The following is a 13,286-nucleotide window of genomic DNA, read 5'->3' as shown; positions in this document are numbered from 1 at the left end:
TTATCAAATGCAGGAAATAATTTACTTTCCTCTGCCTCAACCCTTAGCATTGTCAATTTGTAAAGCCCATCTTCTTCTAATGTCTGAAGGTCAATACCCTCGTTGAGCAGTATATTTTGCAATTCATCTTGCAGAGAATGTCCCTCCCTAGCAAGTTTACAGGACTGCTGTTACAATCTACAAATCTGTGATTGTCTTTAAATTTACCAATTTCAATTTTGACAGGCTCTGTCAAATCTGTTTTAATCTGTTGATTTGCTACACCAACTACTTGGATTGATTCACCAGAGAGAGGCAGGTTTTCTATTTCTACTGATCTAACAGTAGAACGGGTAGCACCAGTGTCCACAAGAAAAGTGATTTCTACATCATTCACTTTGCCATTTACAAATGGACCAGACTGGTCAACCTCAAGAGTGGCTCCAAACACACACTCTTCCCCCTCTCTCAGGCACCGTCATAAGTAATCCTCAGAATCACTTCCACTATTTTCTGTCATCAAAAATTGTCGAGAAACATTTGGCACATTCACTCTTTGCGGTCTAATTACCTGATCGCCTCCGCTGAATCCTGTTTCCGAATTATACCTCTGACCACTCACACAATTTGGAAGAGGAGGTTGTGGAATCTGACTCTGCTGATTCGCTAACTGTCGCTGTAGCTGTTGCTGAAGATTTAGCTCATTTAATTGTCGCTGTAGCTGTTGCTGCAGATTTATATCATTCTGCATCTGTGGATTTAATGATGCATTTTTAAAATTTCTGGGCGGATTTTTACACTCGCGCTTCCAGTGTCCAATTTCACCATAATTAAAACAAGGCAGCTTTTGTTTTAGCTTTTCAATATTAACATTAAATTTCGGTTTATTAAAATTACCTTTAAATTTTCATTGACCCTGATTCTGGTTATTTACAATCTGCTGTTCAGCTACTTTTACCTGAGCCAACATTGCCTTTTCCTTAAGCTTCTTCTGCTTTGCTTCCATCTCATCACTGCAATATTTTGCTTTTCTCAGTATATCGTCAACTGAGAGTGATTGCCAGCCAACAATTCCGTTTCTAATCATCTCTCCAATTTCAGGTCTCAGACCATAAACAAATCTGTATATAAAGTGGCTCATGTCCTTTTCACTTAATTTTTCATAGCCACTGTACTGTTTAAAAACCAACAGTAGTCTTTCATAGAATGAATGCACTGATTCTTTTGGCTCCTGATTTGTTCTGTCAATTTTAACCCAGTCAACTTCTTTAGGGGCAATTTTGTTTTTCAACCAGACAATTACTTTATCATATAGATCCATTACAACTGATGATGGAGCACCTGTTGCTTCATCTCGAGCAGGTTCTACCTTTGGCCAACATTACAGAGACTTTACATTCTGTCCAAAGATCTGATGGGACAACAATGTCAAAGAATCCATCCAGATCAATCCACAGAACTTTCGAAACCTTTATGAATCTGTCCACCTGTCAATACCATTCCACTGGCTTTTCTCTCAGCCGAGGAAAATCATTTGTGAACAACAGAATGTCCTGTCTAGACCAAGGAACATGCACGTAACCACCTCCTGCTATTTCCCTCATTGGGTACTGATTAGTCACCATGCTCCTTTCTCTCCTTTCTTCCTCTCTTTTCTTTGTCCATTTCACTCTCCAACTGCTTAAATCGCCTAATTTTTTAATGTACACAATCAAATCTTTTATATGCAGAATTCTTCCCATTGCATTAAAATTCCCAATGTCTTTTTCAGTAAAATCTAATCTGTAATGTTTTCCCAAATTTTTCTGTTTGCTCAAGTCAATTTCTTGTTCTGTAGCTAATTCTTCTAACTGTTCGTATTTATTTTTTGTTTTCCATTGTATACTTTTGCAAATGCATAACAATTCATCATCTTGATAATGCTTTAAACTGTCTGAACCAATTGTGCCAATGATTAATTCCTCCAAATCTGCTTTAAGTTTTGCAACATCAACCTTTGAGGTTGAATCTGTTTTCTCAACACTCTTTTCTGGAGATTCTGTATCTGACTCTGCACCCATTGGTGTTCTGCATAATGAACCTGGATTAAAAGTTAAATCAGGCATCATTGTTTTCTCTCGATGAATTTCAGTTAATTCCGAGTAAATATTTTCAGCCACTTTCTGAATTTCTGCATTTAAAGGAATAGTCAAACCTGGATGTCTAATTTCTCCCTGATCGAATACAGGCTGAACAGGACCAATCGTTACTGGAACTGTTACTGCTTCCATGCCTTTAGTTAATTGCCGAATTAATTCCTCTTTTGATCGTAAATATTCTGAAGTACATGGAGTTCCCTCATCTCTTCCGCCACCCATTAAACCTCTTGAAGGAGTCTCATTTCTTGAAACTGGAGTTTCAGGAAAATTTCTACTTTCACCATATGCACTAGAACTAGTTCTCGTTTCTAATCTTTCAGGAGTTTTTGTATTATTCGGGTAAAATCTGGGTGATTCCTCATTAAGTGGAGGTGCACTTGGTGTGGTTCCTGTAGAAACCATTGGGGTAGACCATGAACAAGCTGGTTTTAAAGGAGTCTGTTTCTTATTTGTAAGATATATTTCTTCTAAAACTGGATCTTCCAAATCACTTTCTTCAATATTATTTCTCTTTTGGGTATTCTTTTGACCTGGTATTTCAGTAATCATTACTCTCACTGGGTAGAGACCATCACACATGTCTGCCTGTCTCCAACGACGCATTCTATCCTCATGGGTTTCTCTTTTAAAATTTGATTTTGGAGGTCTTATTATACCACTTGCTTCCCGTTGAAGTTGAAACATCTCATCCTCCCATTCAACTAAAGCCTCAAATTGTGTTGGTCTAGGCTTTGGTACAAGAGCCGTCATTTTTTCTCTCAAATTTTTTAAAATTCTCATATTAAATGAGCCATCCTCTGGCCAAGCAAAAACACCGTCATTCTTGGTATAATCCATCCAATTGTCAAACCAAAGGCAAGTATGATAACCATATTCACCTTCCATATAGGCTGCAGGTGTTTTATACTTATGAAGTAATTTTCCACCTCGCGTCTCAATTTTCTTATCGGGTGAAAAGAAATGTTTTAATTTCTGAAGCCATGTAAGCTTTTTCTCCTCTTTTTTATAATAATAACTCATGTTTTAATCAAATCTGTTTAATTTAAAATGATCGTAACTGTTTCCTGGTTGTTCCGCAAAACCAGCCAATCCGTGCGTGAAACACACCAACAAGCCAATCAGGTTAAGCTACGTCACCACCTTGCTCAACCAATAGAATTGCCGCTTTCTAGAAAAGCCAATCAGCTAACAGCTCGACTCAGTCACGTGAACCAATCAGTGCGCTAGCTGTGATGTATGTTAGCCAATCACAGCGCGGACCCTGTGACGTACACAGCCGCTGCAGCTTCTCGTCTCTCACTCCTAGCGCTCACCCCTCCTTCACAAAATATTTTCACAGCGCCATTTTAAGAAAACTTTTTCAATGAATTTCAATTAATAACAACAAATAAACAAACCATTTGTCTGTTTCGCTAAAATAAGGTGATAGTTTATACAGTCATTCAAGTATTTTTTTGCGTGGAATAGACGACGCTACTTTCACAGAATATACAATTGTTGATAAAGTAAACTTTTACTCTACCCTTCTAACAAGTAATAACAAACTCATTTCCCTCTGAATGTACATAAAGTAGCAATTCAAAGTTTGACTCGAACGAATTTACAAAATCATTTACGCACTTTCAAACGGAAAGTTTCCCTAATCATACATACATGAAATTTTGGTAGGACTTTAACCAACCATAGAAATCCACATTTGCCAGTAAGAATAAACAACGCTATCTTACCCTTCACACAAGCTCAGATAAAATTCGACTACTCTTTTCGCTGTGAGTTTTAAAACAGGCTCTAAGTCCCTATACCCGAAAGCTACGATTTCATAGACAATCCTCACTATACATTCTACCTAGCACACCTAAAATCCCTAAATTCGTGCTGTACGTCCACAACACTAGTGATATATGACAATACCACTATTTTGAAACAGAACAAATGCACTGTACAACTTCACTTTGTCACACCACTCATATGCCGGCACAACTAGGATTTTTCACACTGCAGGAAAAAACCTTTAGACTACATGTAACAAGTGAACAAACTCAACATATGTTAAACATCGATCCTATGTAATTACCATGTAGCATGTCAGTTACCATAGCAACCGTAACTCTGCTACCAGAGAATTGATCCAGCGCCCCTATAGAAAAAATGTCATAGCAATGCTACCCAACTCCACAATACTCACCATTATTCAAGAAACACTCACAAGGCCCATAAACTAATGTGACATATTTTGAGCAACTGAATCATGTGAGCTAATTAATAAAACCTATTCACAAATTATATACACATTTATATACAACTGCAGTATAATGATTTCACCATTGTTTTTGTAAACTTTGCATTTAATTAGGTCACTTAGGCTAATGGATCTGCTGATAATAACATGACTCTGAAATAACAAGACCAGCTTGTCTTTTCAAAAATCGTATTTATTAACTATTTATTCGAAGAAAGTGCATTTTATTAGAATCTTTTTATACAAGCAGCATTATTTGAAGTATAGCAAATAGAACCAACAGTTTTAAACAAAATCAATTAACATGATTTAATGAAGAATATACAGTTTTCCATCACCTAAGCCCTAACTTCCCTGTCTAAAACTCACTTCACCTAAAAGAATAAAGGCAAAAAGTCATTTAGCCCTATTAATCCTTACGTGCTCCAAAGAGTCCAACAGCACGTCACGCCTAACTGGAATCAGGAGAAGATGAGCAGCAAGAGCCCCCTCCCTCCCATGGGGACAGTTTTTATACCTTTTCTGACTAACTAAAGTATCTTTATCGGACGGTTTTTTTCTGTCAATTCAAACGTTCCATTGGCTGAGCCATGTGAGTCCACTGTCAGGTCACGCACTCCTGACCAAGACTGGGGCCTCATCATAGCCCTTATTGTTCTTAGTTTCACCATCCTCTTTGCTTCCTCAAAACAATTCTTTTGACGGGGAGAAACATTTACTTCCTAATCTTGGCAGGCCATTCAACGTCCTGTCCTTGGAAATGTCACCAAGAACACATTCAACTCGACCAAGATTTCTTCTGCATTAAATTTTGTCAGCTCAGCAAAATATTCTGCGCATGTGTGAAAGTTTCACTCTGGTCAAGTCTCAAAGGCTGCAGTACTGGCAGCCATTTTCTTTAGGCCCACTCGCAAAACTAATATATAAACAAACACAAAACATCAATTAATGTGAGAAATAAAGTTTGTTCTGTTACCCACCCACCTTTGCTAATTATTAACCCATTAATCTATGTTATCTAGCAGAAGCAAAGGAAGCAACACACAGATTTGTGCAACATAAAGACGAAAAGACAAAACATGTGCACACAAAAATAAGCACATGCCATTAATAAAACAGCTGCATTTAATTCTGACAAAGTCGATAGACAAAATTAGTTTATTATTTTTCTCAAACATGCATTTGCAACATAAAGCACATACATGAGCACATATATTAGTTTCCCACGTGTAATGATCTGCTATTTACTCTAGGTTGATTAGTAATTTTCACTCCATTCACGTTTAGTATAATTATTTATTATGGAAGTTTAACTGTGCGAGTTGAAATAAATATATTTCTAAATCTCGCTCCATCAAGGGGCAAAACAGCCAGAATAATATTTTAGCGAAAAGTAGCAGACCAGTAACCTGAGTGGAGCTGAAGCGGCCTTGGCAGATAACACTGCAACTAAACCAAAACCCTAATGAATTACCAGAACAAGAGCAGTGTCAATACCAGGTAAAGTGTAGAAAGAAACATTTAGTAGAATGGAAGTTGTCTGGTCTCCTTTTCTATGCAGCATAAAAAAAATCTCAATAAGGACTATTTGCTGGGCTTTTAAGGATCTGGGACATGTTAGGGTCCTGGAGTTTTGCATAGTTGTTGAGTACTGGGTTTGAATCTTAACCCTGGGCGTAGTTCACGTAGTAGCGCTACGCGTATCTATGCAAAGTGCAATTCGCACTACGCAAGCTACGTGAACTGCGTAGTGCACTGTGCAAAATGCTGTTCACACTGATTGCACAGTGCCGGATGCTTCTCAGCACTGTGCAATCTTTGCAAACCGCATCTTGCACAGTGCAAGTGGTCGTTTTCTGCCGATTGAGTAGATTTCTACTCGAGCCGCAGCTTTCTCAAAGCGGACTGGTAGTTTCTCATCGTGAGCGGTCGCTAGCATAGGTTACCAGTCGCAATGAGAAACCTGACCTCACCGTGTTGAGAATCTCGCCTATATTTTCCACGCTCGCGATCGGCGACTGGATGTAGCTGATCGCGAACGAGGAAAAAGTCTCGCAGGGCTGTCATTTTGCTCGCTCGCAGGCGCCAACTTAACGTTGAGGACCGGGACAAGCAAAAAATTACCGCTACGCTACGCGTGTTTGTACTGTGCTACGTGTAATTCGTGTAGTGCGAAGTAGCGCAAACTACGCGAGCGTAGCGTAGTTTTTCGCCCAGGGTTAGGTTCGATACCTTTCTAAATAATGTTTCTTCTCTTTTTAAAGCATATGAAATTTTATCCATACCTAATATAGTTTGTGTATCATTAGTTCACGGTGGGCACTGGGAAACAATGGAACGTGTTTTGTTCAGGATTATGACTTACAAAATGTTTTTTTTCTCTATTTGACTTGATGATTTAGAAAATAATATTGTAGTCAGAACCGTACTCAAAGACTAGAAGAACTGATTATTAAAATTTTATGATGGCATTATAGTATTTGATCTCTGAGTTTAAAATGTAGTTTCAGTTATGCTTAATTAACTTTTAGAAAGACAAAGCTCATGCCAAGGAAAGCAAGCAGGTTATCTTTAGGGACCTTCCAAAGTTTTAGTGCGATTATTGTCTAGATCAGAGGTCTTCAAACTTTTGGATGCCGAGACCCCCCTGTCGACATTTTCAGGTGTAAGGACCCCCTCATGACAAAAAATTCCAAACCTGTAGGCAGAATCTGCACATGCATCAAACTCCAGCTCTGGTGCAGGCAGCACAACACGTTTTGGTCCCAGAACAGGAGCCGGCAAAAAGCCTGGATTCATGGCTCTGCCAGTGCCGCAGGTTAACAAACGGTTTCCTAAGCCCACATACTCATGTGCAGATTTACAAGCCCCCTGCGCCAACACTACGTCACTTTTTGTGACATATTGGTGGCGCAGGGAGCCCCTCCATATTTACAAGGAGATGAAAAGACACCCTGTGAGCCTTTTCCTCTCCTTGTAAATATGGCCCCTTCACACGCAGCACTGTGCGTGGAAGGAGAGTTCCATGGGTGTTGCTGTGGGTGTTCCCACGCGACACCCATTGAACAAGACACATCTCCATATTTACGAGAAATCGTAAATCTGGAGATGCGTGTGAATGCTACGCCACCCTAGAGGTGGCGTAGCAAGGCGCAACGAGGAGAAATGTTTTCATTTCTCCTAATTTTTTCCTCTTTCAATGCGTGCTGCATTCTACAGCATGCATTCACAAAGGAAAATGCCTGTGGTGATTGTTTTTGTGCAGGAAGGTATCCCTTCCTGCACAAAAACATTCTCCCCACGACGCAGGCATCCTTGCACCTTGGTGCAAGGGGGCCTGTGCCAGCGCATTGCTGAAGCTTGTGCGCCAGCGCAGGGGAAGGACAGAGATGCAACATAATCTTGTAAATATGTCGCATCTCTATTCCTATCAAACAAACAGAGCACAGCGCAGCAAAAAAATTGCTGCGTTACTTGTTGTAAATCTGCCCTAAAGTGCTTTAAAACTTTTACAACTCCAGCACATCCACAGGACCAAATTCTCACAAATGCCAAAATGCAATAGGACTTGTATATAATGTTTTTATAAGATAAATTATTCTTATAATAGAAATTGGCAAAAGTGAAAAACATTTTGGGGCAGATTTACAAGCCCCTTGCGCCACTTTTGCGTAACTTTTAACATGGGAAAAGTGACGCAAAAGTGGTGCAAGCGGCTTGTAAATCCGCCCCTTGGTGTACAGAAAAAACCTTTTAAGATGTATGAATGTCTTTTCTGTTCTTGGTTAATTTAATTTGTGTTGGCCTGTGACATTCTTAACTTCCTGGAGTTTTATTCACAGCTACAGCTTGATAAAACTGTTTAATTTAAGGAATAGGCTGAGTGGGGGCCCAGGGGGTACTGGAACCAGAGAAAAAACAAAGCCTCTGTAACCAGTTTACAAAGGCATGTAAATATGCAAATGGTCTTTAACGACCTGTCAAAAACTCGGGTGTTCCGGAGATAAGACTCCAGACACTGCCCAGCCCACAGAAGCTCGAGCTGCACTGCAGCAGCCCGGGCTGAGACACAGACGGAGGAGGAGGGGGGGCTGAGCCCTTGTAGATGGGCCTGGGCAGAAGTTTGACTGGGAATGCGCGACCCCCTTTGTAACACTCCACGCCCCCCCTGGGGGTCGCGCCCCACAGTTTGAAGACCCCTGGTCTAGATTAAGACATTTGATATTAGTCTTGTGTATACTATTTTGGTTTATATGTGAATGTTCTGGCTGTGTATAGCTTTGGGTTGGTCTGTCTGTACGGATCTTGTGGCCCTATTGGTCTGCGTGTGTGGCTGCCAGTAGGGTGTTGGTCTTTGTGTACATGGATGTTTGTAGGAACGTTGCTCTGTGTGCGTGTATGTTTGCATTTCTGATTTCTACATTAAAGAACTGTGGCATTATATCCTCACATCCTGCCTCATTTGAGTCCAGCCACAAACAGGAGCTACCACCATCATCATAGTACGTTAGCTAAAAATAAACCCTTTTCTTACCTCATCCATCTGCTGACTCTCCCCAACTCTTCCCGCTAACATGACTGGGAGGCATAAAAGAAAGTCAGATCTGCATAACCACTTGTTTTTTTGTATATATGTCCACTGGCTATGCTGTGGTGTTCAAAAGCAACGTGTTTTTTCTTTTGCTGCTGTTATGCACCTGGTTAATAGTGCACAGGATGGGCCTGGTGCAGGAATACCATCAATCCTGCTAATACTGGATTGTACTCAACCCTCTCCCCTCATTTCTACTCAGGACGCGCTTTTAGAGGGAGAGTTGTTTCCCTCTTCAGCATCATCTGTGTGGTGTGACCCTTGTTGCACTGTTTATTGCTGACTGCTTCTCAGTTTTTGGTAAAGGATATATAACACCCAGAAGGACACACATTACTATTAGCGCTAGTAAATACATAAGACCCGCATCGTTGAGAGTTCCTATACATAAGCACCTGATTAACCTTCCTGCTTACTCAAATTTGCTTCAAAATGCACCATTTGTCCACTCTCTTTTCAAAATTTTCTCAGGGATAGAACCCTCCTGTAGGTTGTTCGGGCTCGCTCACTACGCTTGCTCGCCGCAGTGCAGTACAACTATTTATTTTACGACTTACCACTTTCAAATGTCACCAGCCGCCACTGGGTCCCTGAAGCTTTTAGCAGGTCCATGGGTTGTTTTTCGCCCAATGGGTGGTGTATAATCTGGACTGCTCCTGGTAGGACAACCGCCCAGGCATGTTTCATGGTGGAAAATGAGTGAGGCCAGACAGAGAGGTCCTCTTTTGCAGGAGGCTGCACCCTCCTTTAAATGGTGGAACTCCAAATATGAATGTCTTTGAGAAGTCACAAAAAAGTAATGTATGTCAGGTACGCACTAGTATTTAGTCCTCAGTGTGCAAATATAGGACAAAAACATTTACACCCCAAGAGCAGTATATACTTTATAGCCGCATGCTGGCTCTGATGGTATATGCCTGCTCTAACATTTTACTATTTAGCCGCAGCTTTACGAATATGGAAATTGTTGCCAGCCTAAATAAAGAGGAATATTACCCATCTTTTTAGTGCAGTGTGTACTCTAGGTAAGTACTTGGTTTGGCAGGAAAATACAAATACTTAAAGTAATGTAAATGTTCATATTAATGAATTGTCACAGTGGAGTGGCATGCTTCTTTCAGGACCTTCTTATCAAACATTTACGAGGTTTGCACTATATAAGATGGTGTGTATCTAGGTGGCCTCAATGTTTGCCTAAATGTTTTAAAGCATTTCTTTTATAAGCTAAAACAAATTATATTGAGCTCTGACAGAATGGTTAGCGAATTAATTCCAAGTGTACCTCTTACAGAAACAATAATGTGATTAGTATTTAAACATGGAAGGCACATGCACCAATATCATCAGCATATGTAAAACCAAAGCCAAGGGCAGGCCTGTGGTGTTGCTTCAGTGTGAATGAAAACGTGCAGGCAGGACGGGCTTCTTTTATCCCTATATGTATTTAAAGCAGGATTTACTAACCTTGCACACAACGCAGCAAGAGAACTTGCTGCGTTGCATTGCGTGGAAGGGAGAGAGCAGCGATGCACCATGCTTTCTAAGGTATGGTGCACTTCTGCTCCCTCCTAGAGCAGGTCACAGGTGCATTGTGTGAAGCCTATCGCCAACGCAGGCACCCATGTGTCATGTGGCAAAGGTGCCTCCGTTACAAGCAGGATTGTTTTTGTGAAGGAAGGTCTACCTAAAGGCACTTTCATTTTACTATGTGTGATGCTGGATGCAAAGTAACCAGGAAAAATAAAGATAATTCCTCTAATTACGCCTGGTTGTGTCTTTGTAAATCTGTGACTTCCCTAAAACTCATCGGTGGATGAGTGAGAACGGTCATACTCGACCCATGAAACATCTCCCTGGTGCAAGGTAATGCAAGGCAGCACTATGCACTGCTTGCCTTTGAATTTACTAAACCACGTAAAGACAAGCAAATGGGCTTTGTGTGGCCTAGTAAATCCCAGGGAAGGACTTGATTTGCCTTGTGACAACTTTAGTCAAGCAAGTACAAAGCATGTCCTTTGAAAATCTGTGCCTGTATGCCTTTAGTGTTGTGACACTCGATGTTCATGTGCATTTAATGCCCATAACCTGGCTGCACTTGATCTCTATGTGCATTTAATGCCTACAATGTTGTTGCACTCAAATTCTCTGTGCGTTTAATGCCTCTTATGTTGTTGTGCTGGATCTCTATGTATATTTAATAACTATAATGTTGTTGCACTGGATCTCTCTGTGCAATTAATGCCTGTATTGTTGTTGCAGTTAATCTCACATTTACTACTTGAGCAAATTATTTTATGACACCATTGAAAATAACAAAAAAATGACCCCTATAATGGAGATAATTATCCTTCTCTTTAATTTTAGGTTTGCTGCTTCCTCAAAATGTTGCAGCAAAACCAGTCAATAATGGCAGCATCCTTATCACTTGGGAACAGCCAATTATATCCATTGAGCAGATCGATGCATATGTGGTGGAATGGTCAGACTTTCACATCAAAGATTACCATAGAACAAACTGGGTGAAAGTCCCAGCACTGAAGCTGCTAACAATACTATCGGGTAACTTCCATAACTTTATTTTCCATGTGTTTGTTTGGACAGTTATAAGAGAAACTTGAGATCTTTCTTTCTTTTTAATTGTCTGTCCTTAAAAACTCTGAGACTGTACTCCATGCTTCCATGAGTGAACTGGAGCTATACAGCAGAATACTTCAACCCTTATGTGTCATGATGACATAACTCATGACTTCAATCATGCCGTCACAAACTCCCTTTAAAATGTCCCTGAAATTTGAGATCCAAAATACGTGAATGGCGGTTTACGTGCTTCCCGATATGCGCTGTTCTTCATACAGTTTGCCACATAGTTTATATGGAGAAAAAGAGGTCACTGGAGTGTTTAATGGATTTATTAACATCATCATGTATGAAAGACTGGCTGAAAACTTGAGAGACTGGAGTAAGTACATGCAATTACTGTTATTTCACCCAGATTTTTATTTTTAACACAAACCTGAGGCAAACTCTACTGCTGGGATTTACAATCTAATGCAAATTGTGATTGTATTGCATGGGCATATGTTTTTTGGTCTAGGATGTGTACTGTGGGTGGTGCATGGGCATAGCCATGCAACCACTCATGGGTTTTGATGCTAATTCCTACATAGAATTCTAAACAGGGATTTGCACCAAAATCCTCTGAATCCCTGAGGCAGACATAATTAGGAGAAATTTTCTAAATTCTCCTTGCTTTTCCCTCTTTGCTGCATTCTACTGCACACATACTAAAGGGGCAATTACAATCTCGTTTGGAAGGGCTCAAAATCTGATTCTGTACCTTTTTTCCCAACCGTATCGTACCCAGTTCCGAACGACCGATTACAATGTCCATAATCTGTAAGGGCTGTCCAAATCGGTTCCGAAAGGCATTCGTATAGTTCGGAGATAAATTTTACAGTTCTATGGACTCGGTTTACGAAAGAGCAATTATGATGAACAATTCAGACAGCCGCTCTGATTCTGATTGCCTGGAACAGAACGGCTGTCGGAATCAGTCTTTGGGGGCCATAGCTGGCTCCTCTTCACCCGGGGCCCTCCGTATCAGGCCCGTGGGGGTACCCATGGGTCCCCTCTTCCCAAGCATGCACAGTGTGGCAGACACCATTGGGGTCTGCCACACGGTGCCCGATTTTCCACAGCCACCTCTTTCCTTAATGGGAGCCTGTGTTCTCGTACAGAACACAGGCTCCCATTGAAGCCAATGGGAGTCCGACCGAATCTTATCCGGAAGCATCCGGATGCATCCAAATGACTTGGTCGGACTCCCCTGTCCCGAGTCATTCGGAAAGCATTCCGGAACCAATTTGGATGGAATGCTTTCCTAACAAGATCGTCATCGGCCCCAAAGAGGGAAATGCCTTAAAGTATAGTTTTTATGTTGGAAGGGACCCCTTCCTGTACAAAAACTATACTTACCACAATGCAGGCACTCTTGCACTGTGGCACATGGGTGTCTGCATTGGCGCTTGGTAGTCAAAAGTGCTCCAGCACAGGGAGAAAGCAGAACAGTTCCACATCTTAGTAGGTATGGCGATGTTCTGATATCTACGGTTCATGCAACGCAGTGCATTATCTTTACTTGCTGCGCTGCATTGCATGGATTGCACATAAATCTGGTCCTGAATCCTTAACTTGACCAGCGGGGTAGATGTCTGTTGTGACTAGATTGCTAAGCTTTACACGGAGGGCACAGCTGTAGCCCTCCATACGGACACCAGAAGATGTGGCTACTAATGCACTCAATTGATGCAAAAGAGTTGTGAGCTCAGGCAACAAACTA

At 40.9% G+C, this 13,286-nt stretch overlaps 1 protein-coding gene across 3 annotated transcripts in view; it reads left to right on the top strand.

Moving 5' to 3' along the window:
* Positions 1 to 13,286, top strand: part of LOC144798121 (interleukin-12 receptor subunit beta-2-like) — a 467,579-nt gene that overhangs the window by 288,011 nt on the left and 166,282 nt on the right. For 2 of the 3 annotated variants that reach the window (XM_078668879.1, XM_078668885.1), the window contains one exon: positions 11,312 to 11,506. The exons of the other annotated variant lie outside the window; for it this stretch is intronic. In XM_078668879.1, the coding sequence (XP_078525005.1) occupies positions 11,312 to 11,506 (195 nt within the window). The remainder of the gene's footprint in view (positions 1 to 11,311; positions 11,507 to 13,286) is intronic. 3 annotated transcript variants of the gene reach the window in all.

The sequence above is a fragment of the Lissotriton helveticus genome, chromosome 1_2, assembly GCF_964261635.1.
Source record: "Lissotriton helveticus chromosome 1_2, aLisHel1.1, whole genome shotgun sequence".
Lineage (NCBI taxonomy): Eukaryota > Metazoa > Chordata > Amphibia > Caudata > Salamandridae > Lissotriton > Lissotriton helveticus.
This window is presented reverse-complemented; position numbering and strand designations above follow the sequence as displayed.